General features: G+C 47.2%; 1 protein-coding gene across 2 annotated transcripts in view; it reads right to left on the reverse strand.

The window, feature by feature from the left end:
* The window catches only part of SNX27 (sorting nexin 27), a 47634-nt gene that overhangs the window by 2851 nt on the left and 26342 nt on the right, over window positions 1–18441 (reverse strand). Inside the window, exons 3-12 of one of the 2 annotated variants that reach the window (XM_038382682.2) lie at window positions 16033–16225; window positions 14900–14964; window positions 13209–13313; window positions 11846–11924; window positions 8655–8818; window positions 7945–8034; window positions 5356–5505; window positions 4783–4911; window positions 4373–4432; window positions 2330–2392 (exon numbers count right to left, since the gene is read on the reverse strand). In XM_038382682.2, coding sequence (XP_038238610.1) covers window positions 2330–2392; window positions 4373–4432; window positions 4783–4911; window positions 5356–5505; window positions 7945–8034; window positions 8655–8818; window positions 11846–11924; window positions 13209–13313; window positions 14900–14964; window positions 16033–16225 — 1098 coding nt within the window. The remainder of the gene's footprint in view (window positions 1–2329; window positions 2393–4372; window positions 4433–4782; window positions 4912–5355; window positions 5506–7944; window positions 8035–8654; window positions 8819–11845; window positions 11925–13208; window positions 13314–14899; window positions 14965–16032; window positions 16226–18441) is intronic. The other variant, XM_038382683.2, reaches the window with a different exon arrangement.

Consider the following 18441-nt stretch of genomic DNA (forward strand, 5'->3'; position numbering starts at 1 on the left):
CCAGGTTTCAGATCCCACGCTCGAGCCAGAGCTGGAAGGTCTACACAGCTATTTTTAGCCCCCTAGCCTGAGCCAATTGTCAGAGGCTCAGAGACGTTTACTGCAGTGGAGACGGACCCTAAGCCCTGAATAACTGTGAATCGCAATCTCTTCTCTAGCCATATTACTGACCACATTTTACAGCCAGCAACTGACTACTCCAGCTGTCCAGTGGTCACCACGGCAAACCTGACATTTAATGCTGGCTGAGATTCACATTCCCACGTTCTTAGCACAGGGAATACGGCGCGTACTATTTGAGGTAACCACAGTGACGTTAAATGGCAGCCACTGGCACTGCTTAAACGCTAAATAAAAAGGGGAAGCTGCCGTTTTTGTGTTGCTTTGGAGGTCTAAGTGACTTAGTGCCTTAATTTAGGACCTACGAGCAATTAATTAAAAAGAAAAGGAGTACTTGTGGCACCTTAGAGACTAACAAATTTATTTGAGCATAAGCTTTTGAGCTGTAGCTCACAAAAGCTTATGCTCAAATAAATTTGATAGTCTCTAAGGTGACACAAGTACTCCTTTTCTTTTTGCAAATACAGACTAACACGGCTGCTACTCTGAAACCTGAGCAATTAAGTGGAAGGCATCATATACAAATGCAAGAACATCTGGAATCTTAGCAAGGAGAATTATCTAGATCTGAGTTCTCCAGAGCCAGAAGGGGCATTGCGGGCAAACAGAAACGTCATAAGCAATTTTTACAGGCCAATCAATCAAGTATGGAAATTCCATGCTGCTCATTGTGTCCCCTCCACCCCTGCACATACGGAATAGGCCACAGCAGTCTGCAGAGACTTCACTTGGCAAGATTTCTGGCACACAGAGATGCAAGTCAACAGCACAGGCCTACGCAGAACCAGACGCTGCATCCAAACACAGCTGGAGGGGAGGGACAGAGTCGAGTGCGTTCAGAGATACTGCAAGTGGCCTTTACTTCAGCAGTAGAAATGGCTGGGTTCTCACTCGGAAGGAGGAGTGCAAGGCAACTAGACAGGAGCTGGCGCTCACTGGAGAGCCTCAACTGAACTCATCCACCCTCCCTTATAACGCGGACTAATGAATCCTTGAGTGCATTTAGGCCAGCAATGGGGAGATGAGGAGTCAAAGATTACCCTGCAGGAGCCTTTGGCACAGCAGAAAGGCTGGAGACCGCACCGCAGCCAGAGGTTAAAGCACAGCAGAAAATGGGTAAGGGGAGGTCCTCAGGACTCCAGCAGTAAACCAAAGGCCTAGGCTCTCGCAACACGATGGGACGAGTGTCGGGTTTGGCTCATGTGTCGTGTGTCACGTACACTCGGACTGTATATTAAGGTGTGGGCAGCAGAATAAAACCTTGAAACTACGTCTACCCTACAGTGCCTACACCAACATAGCCCCTAGCAGAGACACAGCACATGCCGACAAATGTATAGAATCACCTCCCCAAATGACATTAGCTACGTTGACAGGAGCACTTTTCTGTTGGTGTAGTTGTGTCTACACTGGGGGTTTGGTCAGCATAGCTACGTCGCATGGGGGTGTGGCTTTTCACATCCCAGACTGATCCAGCTATGCCAGTCTAAATTTTAACCATAGATTAGGCTTAAGATAGAAAACCCCAGTCAGGCAATGGAAACTTCTTGGGGGCATCTGAGGGCAAAATTTGAGGCTAAAATCTGTAGAATCAGTGAGAAATGCTTCAGTGTGACTGCTTAGCAGACAACAGCAGGGCAGCTTTGCTTAAAAGATTCAGCTACACAAGATGTTTTCCGACCCCACTATTCAATTAACCCCTTGATTACTGAGATGGAAAGGAGATCAGGACCTGCCAATCAAGTGGTACCAGGACGCCCCTTCAGCACTACCATGGTAAAAGTTGGCATGCAGCTGCCAGAATTAGTCTTTGGTCCTTTAAAGAAACTGAAAAATGTGTGTCCCCTTTACTGCTCCTTTCTGACCCCATTTCTTTCTTATCTGGGAGTAGAGAGAGCTTCACAGGTAAAGTCTCATTCCAGGTCCTCCAAAGATTGTCAGTGTCCAGGACCCGTCAGGACTAAATATTTCCAATGTAACGAAACAAAGAACATTTCTTAAAGCGGCATGGCAGTTTCTCCCCAGCATAAAGCAGCAGGAAATATTTTGCTTTGCAAGTTTCCTTTAAGGACAAGCTGACATTATTATGAATGCTATTCTACACTAGCAGAAATTGGAATGGAGAAGCAGGAAGTAAATAGTAAGTCCGCAGTACAGCAATCAGACTGGCTCAGAGAGCCCAGATGCTGTTTGCTTTTACCCCAGTTACCTTGCTGCACATATTGTCTTTACTGAAGTTCTTGTTATGCTTGTCTGTCGCTTCCTCCTCCACCTTTACAAGAAAAAAAATATAAAGGATATAAATAAAAACTGATGGGGTGGGAGGGGACTAAATCTATTTCTATGGTAATGGTGCATTTAGGGTAAATTTAGGGATGGGATTTGGGAGGTTCCAATAAGCACCCCAGAGCACCAGGCAATGAATTTCAACTATTCTTTCTGTTAGGAACTGACGACCTACGCTCACCACACATGCTCAGACTTGGCTGCTGCTAGCTCTGCTCGGACACAAGTGCAGAAAGAGATGCGAACGTTTGGACTTAGCCCCTGGAGCAGATCAATATTTCCCAAGCAGAAGACAGTAACACGAGGTCCCAACGGAACGCTGCCCTGTGCCAACCCAAAGAACACGGATGGAGCTAGAAGTCTGTATACACTGACCAAAGAGCCTCTTCTCCCCCTCGCTGTGTACCCATCGTGCCCAGCTGTTGCATGTGATTAAGAGCCAAAAATCCTGCCAGCCACCACAGCGAATGCTGCCCCTGAGGAAATCCAGCAGTGCATGTGGCAAAGGCATGATTATGTACAGATGAGAGCTATCCAGACTGCCAGAGCATATTCACATACCAGCCTCAGATCTCTGGGGTATAGGAGCCCACACAAACATCAGCACGTCAGTCCTTACAGAAATACACATCTGCTCCAGGCAGCTTGTGTTCAGAGATGGCACCCAACAGTGTTCTAATAAGCAAAGTTAGTCACTTCTATCGTCTCTTGATCCTGAAGCAGGCAGCCTCTAGAAGTGACAGAGCTGATCCTCAGAGGTAATGGTTAAGCAGCAGAGCTTAGCAGCACAGAACAGACCAATGGCCCATTTAGTGCAGTATCATGCCTCCAGCAGTTGCTTATATCCAAGGCTCCGAAAGGAAGACACCATCTCCCTTTACGTACTGGGATGGCTGAGAATCACCAAGACAATAGAGCAGCACAAGTTTTCCAACAGGTACGATTCAAGACACTATACATGATGATGCCCAGCACATTGCTAATATCAGACTTTGGCATCCGACGCAGAGGAACTCTGCATTATCTCCTCTGAGCCAACTGCCAGGGGGGCAGGCTGCCAGCTACCTTCCTCTGCCATCTCCCTGCTACACTGCAGTTAGCTGTAGCAGGAAGCTGTACTATGGGGACACAGAGCCAGGCAGCAGTCACATGGGGATAGGGAGACTCTGGCAGGTGGATGAGGGGTGGCCAAACATCTCCTCTAAGGACCAGGAGAGGAGCATGCAGTAGAAATAGAAAACACTGAATACAAACAAGTGAACAAGGAACAGGTGGGATGGGCTTATTTGCTAAGGTCTCCTTGGCTTGGAAAGAAGCCCCACCACCAGCCAGAGTCCCACCTAAAAATTTAATAATCTACCAAGAGGACATCATGACTGACAGATTCTGAGCATGGGATTCTTGGTATAATTAAAAAAAAAAAAAAAAAGATACTTTGCACTTCTACAGAGCCTTCCCCTGCAGGATCTCAAAGCTCTTGATGAACAATTAAGCAGTCCTCATAACCCTCCTGGGAGCAGGAGGCTTTGCTCTCTCCTTTTAACAGATCAGAAGACTCAGGCAAGGAAGTAACTTGCCCAAGGTGTCACAGGCAGTGACTTGCAGATGCGGGTGTTTGATTACCCCATGCCACATACGCCCAGTACCATCTCTTCAAAAGGAGTTACGCTACGCAAAGGACGAGACGATCAGGCCCCAGGAGTCCTGACACCCAGCTCCCTGTTCTAGTCACTCACCAACACTCCCATCCAACAGCTGCAGATAAAACCCAGGAGTGACTCCCATGTGCCCGCTCCCAGAGCTGGGAATAGAACCCAGGAGTCCCCGCTATCAGCCCTCCACACTACTCCCCTCCCTGTTTGGGCAGTGGACCGATATTGTGAACGCGTATGAAAGCTTGCCAGGAAAAGGTTACTGCCAACTCACAAATGTATTAAGCAATTTCTGTGCAGTTACAGGATCTTACCTCCTTTCTCCACTTGAGCTCACAGAACACCCGCTCGAAGCACTCGTGCATGTAGTTGAACTGAAAAGATAAAGCAGCCTTCTCTTAGGTTGACATAAAGCCAAGCGCAGCAGCAATAGCGCTGTGCAGCTCCGAAACGACAGCCATCAGAGAGCAGGACGGGAGTCAGAAGCTGTACACCCAACTTACGTTTACAGCAGGGGAAGACAAAGGTACCAGCTCTACCCAGCAAGAACTTACTGCATCTCTGGCTCCTCCTTGTGGCTGTCTGGTTACGCAGCACAAGGAAAAGTTGAGTGTCAAATCTTCTCTCACACCAAGAGATCAGAGCAAAGAGAATTTTACACCAGTTTCTAAAAACTGGGCAAGTCCCTCTCCTTAGTGCATTTGTAGTTAACAAGATCACTTACATATGGGGTGAAGATTTTAACCCATCGAGGTTTCTTCTCTCCTCGTGCGTATTCAAAACAGAATGCCATTCCCTCTTCGTCTGTATCCCACCGCTGCATCTCGTCCCACTCAAATGCTATTACCTGGTTCTAAACAGAAGAAGAGATCAGGGTCCAGAGCGGGTCATGCTCCAGTTGGGAGGGTCTTGGCCAAGGCCGAGTCAGGATGCAAGTTAGCTCCTGAAATGCTACAGGGCAGATCTGAACCATGAAGCAGAGTGCAGGGGAAGAGATGAAAAAACAAGGGAGTCCCGGGAATGCTGCAGAATGGCACGCAGGGGAAGTGGTGATACAGAGTGGTTCTGCTAATGCTGCAGAGCTTGCTGTGGGAATCCAACATAGCAGCCGTCCCTGTAATCACGCAGCAGCGCATTTACCACCCTGTTTTAAAAGCCACCTCATCCTGCTCTCAACTTTACTCTTAGAGCAGCTGCAGTATCCCAGGAATGGGGAACCAAGTGTTCTGCCTCTTCCTGCAGCAAAGCTGAACTTCCTCAGCCCCAGGAAGCCCTGCCATGCCCTTGAGTTGTTTACCTCTAGCTGACCCTCCTCTGTGCAGGCATGGAGTTTAAAGTGCTTGATGCTGATGGCTGTAATCACATGACCCTTTCGCCGGGAGTCACAGGAGCAATGGGGGAAGATGATCTCATTGTAACCCTCACATGTCCGTAGCATGTTTAAATACTGGAGAAAAGCAAGAAAGTGATGTGTTGGCTCATTTAACAAATGAAAGGCCCCTCCCCATCACCTCAACCCTCTGCAATCCCCTCAGTGCCCCGCAGCCCCTTACTACAATCCTGTACTCCAAATATGAACCTTAATTTTTCCCCCTAGCTTTATGATTTGAAGTGTTTTATGTAAGGTTTTGGGGACAAGAGCCATGTTTTCCAGTGAGTGAACAGCTCCTTGTACAAGAGGGATCCAATCACAACTGGGACCTGTAGACTCTACTGCAATAGGAACAGTTATTAATTAGCACAGGTGAAGTGTTCCAATTATATTACCTTCACATTTGCCTTTTAACTTTTATTTATGATGTTTGCAATAGTTGAAAAGCCAGTGATGGAACAGCCCATAAAGGAAGGGGCTCAAAGCTTACTGGAGTGTCCCACCAGCTCAGCAGTGAAGTGGGCAGGGGGAGGAGGATGATTATTATTCACTGTAGTAAGCAAATACATGGATTAGGGAGTGATTAGAATGCCTCACAGGTGAACTGGAGCTCCCCACAGAGGCATTCAAGCTCCTAGAGCAATGATCTGTGACAGCTGTTACCATCAAAAAGGGTCAACAGGGCTCCCACTAGTATCAGCATGGGCAGCAGGTGGAGTCCTCTCTGGGGAGGCTAGCCACCAACTCTGCCCCTTCTGCCCGCACCCTCCCCACAGCTGGAGCGGCAAGCCCCTCCACCCCCCAGCTACAGGAGCCCCAAGCCTCCCCAGGCCTGGGCAGAGGAGCTCTGGGCTGGCCAAAGCCTCGAGCGCCCCCACACCCCTTCACCTGCCTGGAGGAGCCCCAGGCCAGCCCTCTCAGCTAGAGGAGTCCTGGGCCAGCCATGTACAAGCCCGGAGTGCTCCCACGTCGCCTGGAGGAGCCCCAGCCGGGCTGGCCGAAGCCCCAAGTGAAGGAGCCCTGCAGGACTGGCCAAAGCCCCGAGTCCCTCCCTCCCCACTCCACCTGCCCGGAGGAGCCCCGGGCCAGGTTCAGCCTGGAAACCCCTCCCATGAGCATAGGAGCCCCGGCCAGGGTGGCTGAACACCGAGCCTCCCCGCACCTGGAGAAGCCTGGGGCTGGCCACAGCCTTGCTGTGCCTCCCCTCCCCAGACCCAACCCGCCCACGGGAAAAGCATCTGTAGAAGACGCTTTTGATATGCTCCATGCAGGTTCCAGGACGGATGAGGAGCTGGTACTGTATGTGCCTCCTCAGCCACCCTGGAACCTGCATGGGGCATAATAAAACAAACTTTGCCGCCAAACACTACAACCAGGGGTCCGGCACCCGCAGCAGCCCTGGGGGAGGCAGCACCTCCCTGGCCTATTATACCTGCCGCCCATGAGTACAAGGCACAGTAAGAGCTGGCAAAGACTACCTGGGGAGAGGATTTCAAATTAGGAGGTCAGTGGCACTAGAGACCAGCAATCTATAGGCGGGAACAATGCTAGAGGCTGTGAGCATCCACCAAAGGTGGTCAGGGAAATAAAACCTGACAGGATGGAGCTCAGAGTCATAAAGGACAGCGGAAAGCCCCATGTTTATTCAGTTCAGTCTCAGTGATCCCAGAGCAATTCAGTAAGTTATTCCACGTACAAGCCCAGTGATTCTTCTGACCTTCAAGCTACATTTTCTGCCTCTGACAGCCCCAGCAGCAACAGGGAGGCCAGGACCAGAGCTCAGCTCACTGTGTGGTGATGTACAAGGCAGGGTAACACCCAGCTTGCTCGTGCGCAGCCTCGTTGGCACAGACCAGAAGCCAGAGGTGTGTAAATAAAGTTACACTAGCGCCACAAGCATTAGCTATGCAGAGTGCTTGGCAATGGGTTTTAGAACCTTCCCCTGAAACGTCTGGTATTGGCCACAGAGAGAGAGATACAGGAGGAGATGCACCACTGGTCAGACCATTCCTGTTCTTAGAACAGAGCCGGATGGAAACAGCCCTTTGATGATCAAATACTAAACAGGCAGAAGAGCTGCCATAAAAGGACCCCAACTGAGTGATTTATAAAAAGTCTTTAAGTGCCCTAGATATACCAGCTCAATGTTTTGCTGGTAACTTGAACAAGAACTGAGTATTGCCCCAGCGGCACATACCACACAAGTAAGGGAGTTTGACTCAAAGCAACGCATGATCTGGTATATGGACATTAGCTCCATACAAACTAACTCACCGAGTGTTTTGGGAGTCTCGCTTACCAGTCAGCACCGTGATAACCTTGCATTCCCTTGTGTATTCAACCAACGCAAGTCAAATACACCCACAGTGCTCTTCCAAACACAGCATCCCTTGGAAAGTGGTACTTTTATAGCTTCACTGCAGACCGGAAAGGCACAATCCAGGGCCAATGCACCTGGCTTCATTTGCCAGAGGAAATAGCCATTTCCAAGTAATGAGAGAACAACAAACATACCATAACCATCTTTTTCTGCTCAGACAGCTTCTGTAACTGGTAGGACTTTTCCTCGGCTTTGATGCAACCTTTCTTTACATCATCCACAGCCTAAATGAAAAAAGGGGGAAGGAAACTGAGCAAACTTGAATCTTCAACAGACAATTAAGGGATTTCTTCACTGGTCTGAAATGAAGTACTTTTACCTGGCACTTCTACAGGATAGTCGTGTGCTTTACAAATATGAATTCAGTGCACAGCACCCTGGGGCAGTAGGTGACACTGGTTTTACAGAGGAGTAAATGAAGGAAAACAGGTGAAGTGACTTGCCAAACGAGACGAGTCAGTGAGAGCAGAGACAAGAACTCAGGAGTCCTAGCATATCTAGTGGCTAGAGCAGGAGACGGAGTCTAAACTCCTGAGGTCTTCTGTTTGCTCTTTGAGGGCCTGAGCCAGTGATGAGGAGCAGCAGGATCCTGTATTCTGTTTATGAACCTGCCACGGAGTCACTGGGCAACAGTGAGCAAATCACTCAACCATCAATTTCCATTTCTTACACAACAGTGATGTACGTAGGACGGGGCCTTCCCCACCCCAAGCTCTTCATGGCGCTGAGGCATTCAGTGTCTTGGACTTCAAAATTGCTACAGCAACACGAGTGGGAGCTGGTTTAAATGGCCTGTGATGAAGTTAGTTCAGCATTCCGAGGCAAGGAATTCACATGCACCTACCTGGTGGAAGAAGTAGGTAACTGCGAGGTCATTGTCATTCAGAAGGGCTTCCTCTTCTGTAGTGAAGAGCCATTTCCTGATAGTCAGACAAGTACCCGGCACTGCCGAAGTGTAGTTCTGTACGTAGAGCTTGTGTGGGAATTCATTGGGTGCCAGTTTACGCACTGCAAGATGTATGAGAAGAGTAGGCTGAGCTCCTTGGGGCAAAAACCATCCTTTTGGTCTGTGTCTGTACAGCACCTAGCACAATGAGTTGCTGGCCCATGACTGAGGCGCCTAGGCGCTACCGCAACACACATGAATAACTGTACCGCAAGGAAGTTACACTGCCTCAGCTAATGCAATGCAAAGCCGAGTGAGTGAGCAGGTCCCCATGGAGCAGATGGGGTCAAGACCCCAGCTCTGCTTTTTCCAAGATCCTTCCCCCATTTGACTTTTGCCTTCACAATGTCAGAGCTTTACTAGGCTAGTCATTTGCAGGCTCAAGTCAACACACAGGCACCCCAGAAACCAGGAATTTGTATGAAACCAGAATCCACTTGCTTGACCTGCTGTCTGGGGAACACTGCTGTCCAGGGGCTGTACCTCAAGTCTGTGTGGGAAAGCAGCTGTGTAACGCAGGACTTCAGCTGAAAGCAGCCACACTTGGCGAAGACAGACCACATTTGTCAGACCGTCAGTTTGTTTTCACTCTTCGTGAAGAGTATAGGGATGTATCCTGCTCAAGCCTTAGATTTTAGGTCTCTGGCCTGGGGCATTTAAACCACAGGAGAAAACAATGCAGGGAAGAGTCTTGCTTTGGCCTATGGGAGTGGATAACATGGAATCCAGTGGGGCTACGATTCTTATGATCTATCATCGAGCGCTTCAGAACAGTACAATACATTTTCTCGCACACACTGAAGCTGCTTTAAGATTCTCCAAAGCGACAGGAGGATCTCACACTATCTGGGCAGTCTGCCATCAGAACCAGAACAAAGACTCGTACAGCAGTCAGTAACAAAGGAGCTGCCTTCAAGCTATTCAATACCAGCTCGAGATGATTGGTACCATAGGCAGCATGCCTTTGCTGTGAATTTACTGTATTGAAAAAAAACCACCTTGATAAACAACGAGGGAGAAAAACACAGTGTGAGCCAGCATAACCCCACCTGAGTGATTTTTCAGCCCACAGTCAGGTAGGAACACTGTCCTTGCACTATCACAGATGGAGCTCAGTTGTTTGCAGAGAAACTAAATGGAGTGTGTACAGTATATACAGAACTGTGGATATTCAGAATGAGTTTTACCAACGCACCCGCCATGAAGGTTAACTAGAGCGTTTAACTTTTCAATAGTTTGAGAAGCATGGCACTCGTAAAAATAAGGAATAACTATTATTAATACCCAGCTCTTATATAGCACTGGTTAGAATCACGCAGTGTGAAAACCTCCTGTGTGAAGCTCTGCCAATACACCCCAATTCTGAACTCCAGTATGCCTGACATTCCTATCTGGGCTCCCTACACAGCTCTGCCAATACATTTCAATCCTGTCCTGCAGCATGCTCTTCTAGGCAGCAGTTCTGCAGAAAAGGACCTAGGGGTTACAGTGGACGAGAAGCTGGATATGAGTCAACAGTGTGCCGTTTTTGCCAAGAAGGCCAATGGCACTGTGGGATGTATAAGTAGGGGCATTGCCAGCAGATCGAGGGATGTGATCATTCCCCTCTATTCGACATTGGTGAGGCCTCAGCTGGAGTACTGTGTCCAGTTTTGGGTCCCACACTATAAGGATGTGGAAAAATTGGAAAGCGTCCAGCAGAGGGCAACAAAAATGATTAGGGGATCGGAACACATGACTTATGAGGAGAGGCTGAGGGAACTGGGATTGTTTAGTCTGCGGAAGAGAAGAATGAGGGGGGATTTGATAGCTGCTTTCAACTACCTGAAAGGGGTTTCCAAAGAGGATGGATCTAGACTGTTCTCAGTGGTAGCAGATGACAGAACGAGGAGTAATGGTCTCAAGTTGCAGTAGGGGAGATTTAGGTTGGATATTAGGAAAAACTTTTTCACTAGGAGGGTGGTGAAACACTGGAATGCATTACCTAGGGAGGTGGTGGAATCTCCTTCCTTAGAAGTTTTTAAGGTCAGGCTTGACAAAGCCCTGTCTGGGATGATTTAGTTGGGGATTGGTTCTGCTTTGAGCAGGGGGTTGAACTAGATGACCTCCTGAGGTCCCTTCCAACCCTGATATTCTATGATTCCAGTCCCGAGCTCCCCACACACAGATCTGCCAAAGCCCTGGGATCCTGCCCTGTCATCTCAGCACCAGGTATCTCTGGTAAAGCAACTGTCAACTTGGTGGCATCAAGTGGTAATTTTGTGATTGAGGCTACTACACAGGAATGAACCATGAAATGTTGATGATCCAGGATCAAGAGCTGCATGCCAATCTAGTCTGCTGTGTCAGAGATATTTTAGAAGTGCTTTCCTTAAAAATCTAAAATGCCTCTGCAATCCAAGCCAGCGGGAACAGTTTGTACTATTCTCAGCCTATATTGCACAATTAGCAACATAACACAAGGCACAAGGATTTAGGGCACGCCTGCAGCTATATAAGGAAGTTGTTAATATACAGATTGTGGGAACAGGGCTAGGAATCAGGACCCCTTGGCTCAAAGCCTAGCACATAAAACTGAATACATTCACATCTAAGTTACTGGACTTTCTTCTGCTTCAGCAAATTCAGTTTGAAACTGGGTGAAAAACAGAAGCACTGCTGATAATGATTTAAAAAAACACAGATAAAATCAGTATGCTTTACTTCTCTTTAGCTGGCAGGGCAGTTTCATCATCAAAACCCCCAGACTCCCACAACCAAGGCTCAAATGCCATCAGAGTTCTCAGCCCTTCATCCTCCTGGACACTATAAAGAGAATCTTAAGCACACTGGAATCCTTAAAACTAAAACAGGTTTTCGTTTCTCACAGTTTAGTCTCCTTGAACTGTTTAAAAAAGGGAAAGTCAAGCATTAGCAGAAGCAAAAACTATCAAACTTCAAGGGCTCCTCATTATCAGAGTCTCCAAGGCCTAGCAGATTTCCCCTGAGGGCTCTGGATTTTGAGAGGAGATCAGAGCTAAATGAGAAAGCCAGCAGGCTCTGCCGCTGCAGAACTTTTGCGTGGTTGGGTTGGGAGGATTGAGACTTACCAAAGGAGTGATTGATCACTTCAAACAAGGCAAAGTAGTTTGCTGTAGTGCTGTCCATTCCTACTTTAGCAGCCACAGCCTAAAGTGCAACCAAAAAGAAAAATCGTGTCAGCAAAATAGTGTTCAGCCCTCATCTGACCTTCTTCGAGGATAGGGCCAGCCTAGCTTCACATATGTTATTTACAAGTCACCGATCCCAGGTATTAGTCACCAAGGAAAGCTTTAACACTATTCGTGTTCAATCGCAGTTTTTATTTAACTAGGGCTCAGCGTCTCTCGCTCTTTCCTTCTGTAAACTGCTCCAGATTTCAAGCACTGCCACAGCTGACAATTAGGTCATCTTTTCTTCTGGCGCCTCAGGTTTCAGTTCCTAGTACACCAGGCACAGACACCCTCCCCCGCTTCCCTTAGGAGTTTTTCCAGCAAAACTTCAGTCCTATATGCTAACAGAGCCATGCTTAAGTAGGAGCTCGATACAAGCATGCAATTCAATAGACGGTGTCCTAAATGCATTAATATACAGAATCTAATCAGACAAGCACAGATTTTCACTGCATAAATCTAGAACCCATGAGATTTTACTATCATGCATGTCCTTTGGCTCTGTTACTTATAGCAACACTTGCATTTGTTCAGGTTTCCTTCTGAACCTGTATCCCCCATTAATTCTCTATGAGCTACCATCCTCAGTTACAGCAGCATTGGCTGCATTTTTGTTAACCTACTTTAAATGGATCCCTTGATGGCAGCACCACACTCTAGGCATACTCACGAAGCAGTAAACCAGTTAAGATCACTATGGTGTGGGATGTTGCAGTGACTTCAATGGGAGTTGAGAGGGGTCAGGACCTCCCCAGGGTCAGGCCTTAAATCTGCTAGTCCAACTCTACAAGGCAGCTAAATACTAACCCCACGCTCACGATTTCCCCAACGCAGACAGTTCCTATTAAGACTCAAGTCGCTGCCCTACTAGACAGCCGCACAAGAATCATATGTTGGGTTTGCAAGCTCTCATTGCCTGCAGACAGCTAACTCTCTGCAGCAGCAAGATAAAATTTGTCTAGTAATTAGAGAAATCCTGCTGCAGCTTTTAAGATATAATCAGTGAAAATTAACAGAACGATGACTCTGCCCATGCAGGAGAAACTGCCAAAGGAAACACCATTTCACCAAGATGTAAGGTTGGATTTCTCCAGCACTCTTCCCTGTTGTGTTATTGCAGGAACAGTTCCATTAGAACACACCCACCACGGATCACAGCAATGGGAAAGGTCTCTCTGTGCATGCAGGGTCTTGCTTCAAGTTTGAACCACATTAATCTATTTCAGATATTTAGAAAGCTTCATGCAAATATGTACCTTACCTGATACACCTGGTCTGTAGTGCTGTTCTTTTTGACCCTGACTGTCACTGTTGTTGTGTCTGGTAGTGCTACTCTTAGTTCCACATCTGACACACCATTGTAATTCTGGAAGAGAGAAAATCCATCACAGTCCTTTCTTCCCATCATGCCACAGAGCGTCCAACCACGAATCACTAGATTTGTATCTCCTGCAGTACCTATATTACTACAGTCCTAAAGAGGAGTTATTTTACCCCAGAGAAGTGATCTAGAAGTGGCATGGCACATATGCACTCGATGAGTTCAAATTAAGTTGGCTACATTTACAAGAAGATTTATTTTTCTAACGGCCAGCCCTGCAAACTCACACTGGGATCTGAGAATTAAAACAGCCTCTTTCTGGTTCACCGATCGCTATCGGTATCTATTTTATCTGGCCCCCATTATAATAGGATCTGAGTCCCACACAAATAGTAACTCATTATCCTCACAACACTCGTGTGAGGCGGGGCAGGACTATTATCTCTCTTGTAGAGGGAGAACTGAGGCCCAGAGACATTAAGTGATTTGCCCAAGATCTCACACAGGAAGTCTGTTGTGGAGCAGGGAATTGAACCAGGGTCTCTTAAACCCTGGCCTAATGCTCAAACCACGGGACCATCATCATCCCTTTCTGAGGGTTCTGTAGCCCAATTTTGGCAGGTGTTCATAGATGTAACTGACAAGAAAATTTGTTCCTACAAACAGAACTTGGTTAGCCATTCTGGTTGAGGCTGCATGAGCCAGAACAGACTCCAGCTCCCATTCACTGGAGTCAAAAGGTGTCAAGCGTCACTATAAATAAAAACAGATTTGCTAAACAGGAAGAGGTCATTTTTACAGTCACTTTTCAGAATGTAACCATACTTCAAAATAAATCTTTTACAAGCCTCAGAAACTGATTTCTGATTGCAACAGAGGCAACTTTTGAAAAAAAGGAAGATGTGAATCCAGCTACTTCACAGGACAGGAACTTGAAAGAACCATTTCAGGTCACGATTGGAAAGGATTTTCCACTTGCCTGAATCAGTGCATTCTAAGTTTGCCAGTGAAGGAAGAGAAGCTCTTGGATACAGCAGCTCTACATACCACAAGAAGTTTTGGGGGAAAAGCAATAGCTGATGGTAAAATAACTCCCAACTGCTGCTTTGCAATCACAACTAAATCATTCCAAGATAAAATATTAATGTTTATAATACCTATTGCCTTGGCTTCCAAAGGCTGCAACATAAAATATGAGTAACAGGCCAATGCAAAGCTACTCAAGCTACCAGAGGCTACACAGAAGCCAGCAGTGCTGCAAGATGCAACATTAACACAAGCAGCCAGCAACAAACCCCATCAGTGGATCTTATATTGGGCCTGCCAAGGGGACATGGTACAAAAGGCAAGGGCCCACTATTGAGAGAGTTTGGTTGCTTGTTTGTAGAAAATCTGAACTCCAGGAACTGACAAGAACGGCATCAGAGCTGTTCTTCATTGCAGCAATACCCTGTATCAATAGCAGGCGGATATAACAGAGGCACATGGCAAACTCTGACAAGTCTTTTGCCCCCATTATGATAGTACCTAGCGGCCAATAACGCAGCTTTCTGCAGGAAGGTAACAGTTATGAAAGAGAAAACACAGCATCGTATTAGCACTCCGGCGTAGTCTCCAGCATGCCCACTTACCTCGTCCGATTCCGATAAGAACTCCTGCATGATGTCGCTCTCCCCAATAACTCGTATGGAACACACTACAGGACAAAGAGAATGCTGCGTTAGTGGATCACACCTGGAAATGGGCAGAAATCAAACCAGGGGGTTGGTTTGAACGGAGCCTGGGGGAAGGGAAGATAACTTTCAGTCACTGGTAGGTGGCCTGTGTGAAATGAAGTGGTATCTAAGCCCAGTCCACAACGCTAACAGACACTGCTGACTTATTCCTTTCTTGAAAGACTTAACAGGGAGGCTGAGAACTCAATGGGCCATGGAAGGCAGGGCTGAGATATATTAGCAATGTGCAGGAGAAGCTTGCTGTGCTAATACCCATGCTGTACCCACTCTACGCAAAAAATCCTCAGGCTGTCAAACTGGCACCTGGCATAAGCATTTGCACGCACACAGTCGGCCCATCTCACCCAGCAATAGCCAATCCCTGCTGCTTCAAGGCAAGCTAAGCACAGAGTCATACCATGGGGTGAAAATTCCTTTCTGATCCCCATTTACAATGCACATGTGGGGCATGGTCTCTTACTAAGAACACTTACAAGGGCCACAGATAAAGGAGGGGATCTGGATGCAGCATTGCTACCCAGACAGCATAAGCAACTGAAGCCATAGAAGACTCCAGACTCTAAGCCACCAAAGCTTAAACAGACGCACTACCACCCTTTAAAAACATACAGCAGTGGCAAGGCCAAGTTACTGCAGTCTGGCTGGGATTCCCTAAGAAAAAGATCTTAAGAACGATTCTCTTCATAATATCAAGTTTTCCTTATCTCCCTCTTATCCCCACTCTATCCAGCATGTGTGTGTGTTTACTGGCAAGCGATACAACACTATAAATAACGGCCCACCATGCATTAAAGACTAACTATGTTTTGTTGTTGGAAGTGCTCAGCAAGCTAACACCCACGACATTACGTCAAGTGAAGTTTGTTTTTTCTTGCAGCGTTTCACTTGGAAACTTGAGCCTGGTTTTAAATGAGCCTCTTTTCCTTGTTGGTAGGCTTTACCGTCGTCACCGTAAGACTACCTTTCACCTGCTTGAAAGCCGACAGCTTCAATGTAGCACTGGGCTTCTGGCTCAGCTGGCCCTTTACCTTTCTCTAGATACTCCTCGAGCCCTCGGCGCCTGGCATCCAACTGCTGCTCTGATAAAGAGAAAGGCCATTTCCCCGGCAAACGTGGGAAGGTGAAATTGGCAAACTCCCGCTTCAGGTTCTGGTGGAGGATGGCAAACTCCCGGTACCGCTTCGAACACAGCTGCCTCCCTGCCATGTAAACATTGTAAACCTAGCAGGATGCAGAGGGAAGAGAAGGACAGGAAAGTTGTCTAGTGCAATAAAAAGCTTCCCAAATGTAAACAGATGCAGTGCTGCCTTCCTGAGTCTGCAGACAGCCTAAAATTAGCTGAGAGTTGTGAACTGCCTCAGTCATCTCAATGGGGTGTTGACTTTGAAGCTTAATGATAGGTTCAAAAATTTCCAGTAATTTAAATCATTCACTATGTCACAGGCGAGTTTGGTCAGAGAAACACACCAACTAATAATTCCAGGTATCCCTATTTGACACAGCAATGGGGTGGGGGCAGTGAAACAGCTGGCATAAGAAAAAGGGTTGCTGGAGTTCAAGCTGCCTTTCACCTACAAAAAACCATGCACCCTAACCCTCTTTCCAAATGCCCCACCTGTGCACTATCCAGGTGCCACAGTGTCCAGCTTCCACCCTGACAACTTCTACAATAAAGAAAATTTGAAGGTATCACAAACTGAACATCAAACAAGAAATACTGCACTGATTAAATCAATTGTTTCCACAGCCAATAACTCCACACACACACACACACACACACACACACACACACACCCCACCATACATGTGTGTACACACACACACAATATACACTTAAAGCAACAGCTGAATTTCCAGTCTGCTGCAGAATTCAGCATCAGATGGCCATAAAAATCCAGGGCCTTTGCTGCAAGGATCAAGGATCAGGCATAGACTCCATGGCTGAATAGAGCCTCTTACTGCTATCAGGCACTGCCAACTATGCAAGAGACAACGGGGCAGGGGAGGCGGGATTCAAATCTTTTGGAAACATTCTGTCGTCCAACTATCTTCCGTGCTGCGCAAACAGCCCTGATTTCATACCAAGGTCATTCAGGAAATAGGATTTGGCCTCTTCATCCTGATGGGAATTTGACATCAGAAAGGAAAGGAAAATCTATCTAGAGCAAAGAGGGGGTTTGGGCAACTTTCAAAGATCTAACATATCCACAGATCATGCCTTCACCATTCTGCCTGGCTCCAACTTTAAGGTCAATTAGTCCTACACACTACATGTGGCAAGGTCTTTTACAAAGAATACTGTTAAGGGGTCCAGAGATGAGTGAGGGATTCAGAATCAGCATTACCACCTGGACAGCATAAAGCAGTGGTTCTCAACCAGGAGTCCGGGACCCCTGGTGGGCCGCAAGCAGGTTTCAGGGGGTCCGCCAAGCAGGGCCAGTGTTAATCTTGCTGGAGCCCAGGGAAGAAAGCCGAAACCCTGCTGTGTGGGGCTGAAGCCCAGGGCCCCGAGCCCCGTCACCTGGGGCTGAAGCTGAAGCCTGAGCAACTTAGCTTTGCGGGGATCCCTGTGGCATGGGGCCCCAGGCAATTGCCCTGCTTCCTATCCCTTAATACCGGCCCTAGCTTTTATATGTAGAAATAGTTGTTGTGACAAAGGTGGGCCGTGGACTTTTTATAGCATGCTGTGGGGTGGAGGGAAGAAAGGCTCAGAAAGAAAAAGGTTGAGAACCCCTGGCATAAAGAACTGAAGGCACACACTAGGCTCTTATCCATTTTGCAGATGTCTTGGCATTGCTAATATGCCCACAGTGATAAAGAGGCCCCAAATGATGGGACACTGCCTTAATTAGCTTAATAGGAGGAAAGGAATGTGCTAAAGATATAAAACATGCTTACACCTTTTTGTCGATGTGCAAGAGAAATTTGCGCAACAGCAACCATCTCTCCAAAGTCACACATCAACTCCCCTTTGCATTTGCAACACTGAAAGCACTGGCAAGTAAGAGAAGTAGAGTATTTCAAAAGGCAGCAAACTAGACACAAAAGAGAACCTTCCACAGCTCTTGGAAACCCAAAGAATTCCTAGTCCCACTTCGCTTCCAAGATCTGTATAGGGCATGGTCTTGGAATCTGAATCAATTTGTTTTCAGCATTAGCCATATGAATAGCTGACCTGTGACCTTCCAAAAAAAGATAGTTTTTCAAAGCACAACTCTTGCGTTGCTCAAAAGCGTATATTCATTCTTCTGGCATTGCATGACGTGATGCTGGAGAACACCAGAGGAGAGGGGGAAACAAGGAGGTGAGGCCAGTATTAGCCGACCTCTGTCCAGCTGAGAACATACATTGCATTTGTCTAGTCCTTTTAAGACTGCATTTCATCCCAGCCACATTACAGACTTCCTATAGCACTGATACAGCTGCTGTAGCTTCCC

This window comes from Dermochelys coriacea, chromosome 24 (assembly GCF_009764565.3).
Source record: "Dermochelys coriacea isolate rDerCor1 chromosome 24, rDerCor1.pri.v4, whole genome shotgun sequence".
Classification (NCBI taxonomy): domain Eukaryota; kingdom Metazoa; phylum Chordata; order Testudines; family Dermochelyidae; genus Dermochelys; species Dermochelys coriacea.